Source organism: Ambystoma mexicanum, chromosome 8 (genome assembly GCF_040938575.1).
Source record: "Ambystoma mexicanum isolate Mex_15411 chromosome 8, UKY_AmexF1_1, whole genome shotgun sequence".
Taxonomy (NCBI): Eukaryota; Metazoa; Chordata; class Amphibia; order Caudata; family Ambystomatidae; genus Ambystoma; species Ambystoma mexicanum.
In genome coordinates this window covers 1,643,611,514-1,643,614,580 of record NC_090929.1, presented here as the reverse complement: position 1 = coordinate 1,643,614,580, position 3,067 = coordinate 1,643,611,514, and the positions used below count along the sequence as shown (strand labels likewise).

The 3,067-nt window shown below is 46.8% G+C and overlaps 1 protein-coding gene across 1 annotated transcript; it reads left to right on the top strand.

Annotated features, from left to right (window-relative positions):
• The first annotated feature begins 975 nt into the window (after positions 1-975).
• On the top strand, positions 976-2,061 carry LOC138473435 (uncharacterized). Its single transcript, XM_069612092.1, has one exon. It carries the CDS (start codon positions 976-978, stop codon positions 2,059-2,061), a length of 1,086 nt encoding a protein of 361 aa, XP_069468193.1.
• The last annotated feature ends 1,006 nt before the right edge of the window (positions 2,062-3,067 follow it).

Genomic DNA, 3,067 nt, shown 5'->3' with positions numbered 1-3,067 from the left:
AGAAGTCGATTAAGATGACTCGAGTTTATGCATTGAAGCCAGAATGTAGTCTCACTTATTGTTTCCAAACAGTGCACATATCTACCATAATGGGTTTAGTAGACCTTTGCCATCGAGGAGCATTCAGTCAACACATGTTTGGCAGACTCTGTTAGTTCAATGTTCTTGCATATTCGACAGTAGCAAGTGTCTTTCACTCCCGGCAACTGCCAAAACAGGAAGATGGTCAATTCTGGCTACTAATATGAATCTCCTGAATCTGGACGAGGGACACAGATTGAGATATTGCTGGGGAATCTTACAAGAGTCTGTTCTATATGAGATGAATTGGTATCTTTTACGGCTGCAGAGGAGGCCTTATTTTCCAATCAATCCCTCCTACATGTTTAGCCAATGATAGCTTCATGGAATTGGTGTTGCCTCCCCATCATGGGGCCCAGCAGATCTCTCTGTAGAAACTTTCCATACTCTGTTTGAGGCCAGAATTCATGGACTTTTTAGAAATTTCTTGACACAAGGAGGCCAAAAGCACATTTTCCAGAGCATTACACATTCTGAGGTACATTTCATCTCGTTTTTTAATACAATTGATTTTAATGATAATAGCCCTATTTCTAGTCTAATCATGGCCATAGGTATACAAGTAGGGAGGCCAAGAATCTTCTTCCAAAAATTGCCTTCCACTACTTTGAGCCAATCGATATAAGTGATTCAAGACCATAGTTTACCATCGGTAAGAGAACCTGAATGTATAATTGGCGGGCTCCCCAGATAGTGTAGCCACCATAATGGGGGATACTCAATCCTGAGGGTGGATATTAGCATAAAGGGGTTAGGGGCTGTTCTCTTAGGTACATGCAGCAAGCTATCACTTAAGAATACTGATACACAAAGGGAGGCCCTGGTGTGTGTCAGGGGCATCACTTCTAGCACAAAGATTCTGGTGTGACTACACCGGATCTGGAGACACTTCCTATGACTACACCGGATGTGGAGACGCTTCCTATGACTACACCAGATCTGGAGACGCTTCCTATGACTACACCAGACTTGGAGACGCTTCCTATGACTACACCGGATCTGGAGACACTTCCTATGACTACACCGGATGTGGAGACGCTTCCTATGACTACAAAGGATCTGGAGACGCTTCCTATGATTACACCGGATGTGGAGACACCTCCTATAACTACACCAGATCTGGAGACGCTTCCTATGACTATACCGGATCTGGAGACGCCTCCTATGACTACACCTTATGTGGAGACGCTTCCTATGACTGCACTGGATGTGGAGACGCTTCCTATGACTACACCAGATCTGGAGACGCTTCCTATGACTACGCCGGATCTGGAGACGCTTCCTATGACTACACCGGATGTGGAGACGCTTTCTATGACTACACCGGATCTGGAGACGCTTCCTATGACTACACCGGATGTGGAGAAGCTTCCTATGACTACACCGGATCTGGAGACGCTTCCTATGACTACACCGGATGTGGAGACGCTTCCTATGACTACACCGGATGTGGAGACGCTTCCTATGACTACACCGGATCTGGAGACGCTTCCTATGACTACACCGGATCTGGAGACGCTTCCTATGACTGCACCGGATCTGGAGACGCTTCCTATGACTACACCGGATGTGGAGACGCTTCCTATGACTACACCCGATGTGGAGACGCTTCCTATGACTACACCGGATGTGGAGACGCTTCCTATGACTACACCGGATGTGGAGACGCTTCCTATGACTACACCGGATGTGGAGACGCTTCCTATGACTACACCGGATGTGGAGACGCTTCCTATGACTACACCGGATCTGGAGATGCTTCCTATGACTACACCGGATCTGGAGACGCTTCCTATGACTACACCGGATCTGGAGACGCTTCCTATGACTACACCGGATGTGGAGACGCTTCCTATGACTACACCGGATGTGGAGACGCTTCCTATGACTACACCGGATCTGGAGATGCTTCGTATGACTACACCGGATCTGGAGACGCTTCGTATGACTACACCGGATCTGGAGACGCTTCCAATGTAGTGAAAACTACTGTGGTTTGTCTATCAATTAGTCATCACAGAAACATAAAGACAAATATGTTCGGATGTCTTGAGCATCCTTTCTGTATCGTCTTCTTTAGCGGCAGAGGAGAAGTGAGCGGTGCCAATGCATTTCGGAGATCCATTGTCCATCGTCAGGGCAAATCTGCCTTCTCTTGACATCTACAGCAGGTGCCCTCCTGTCAGCACCTGTCCAATGGGGGATGCGGTCCCACTTTATTAGTGAAACAAATCTGCCTCTTTCTTCCTCAAGAGATGGATGTTTCCTTCCACCTGCATAGGTCACTTGGGGGTACGACTTATAGTGCTTTCTGATGTAATCGTGCTTGTGACGTTACAACGGCCATCTGCTGTTTTGGAATGAAATCGAACATCTGGCGAGGTTCTGATATGATATGATATTTTATTTATATAGCATCCATACACAAGTGTTGTTTTTAAGGCAGTAATTATTGAGGGCACCATTTGTGCACCACACTAACTACAGGCCCCCCTCAGCAAGTACTCAATGCATATGGCTTGTAAAGGCAGGACCTCCCCCGAGATGGTCAGGCTCCCAGCCAGAATACATCCATGAAGTCTACCAATAAGTGAGTAACAATAAACATCTTTGATCTGTCAATATCGTCAAGATGCCCCTCTGGCGGTAAACTTGAGCTCTACAAGTGCACCTGTTATGTTATGTTAAGTGTTATATGTCAAAGCACTGAACACTGAAAGCTGCATCCAAAAAAGGCTGGTTTTACATTTGGAGTGGTCTTCAATGAGGAGGAAAGATCGATTTTGTGGGGTTTACCTCCTGAAACCACCCACTTCCCTGCTCTTTGTGCCTTCCTTCTTATGGGCCACTGAGGAAGCGTCTGTAGCCACTGCGTGCGCTTGTGTGCAGCGTTGAGTGGGACTCAGCCTCTGTGGTCTAAAGAACGCAGCAACGGTATGTGGTATTTTTTGCCTCCAATATGTGGATTACGAGCAAAAGCGTGCAT

What these genes read in the sequence shown, in the direction of transcription:
- LOC138473435 (XM_069612092.1), top strand. Translation starts at nt 976, where the DNA reads ATGACTACACCGGATGTGGAGACGCTTCCTATGACTACACCAGATCTG.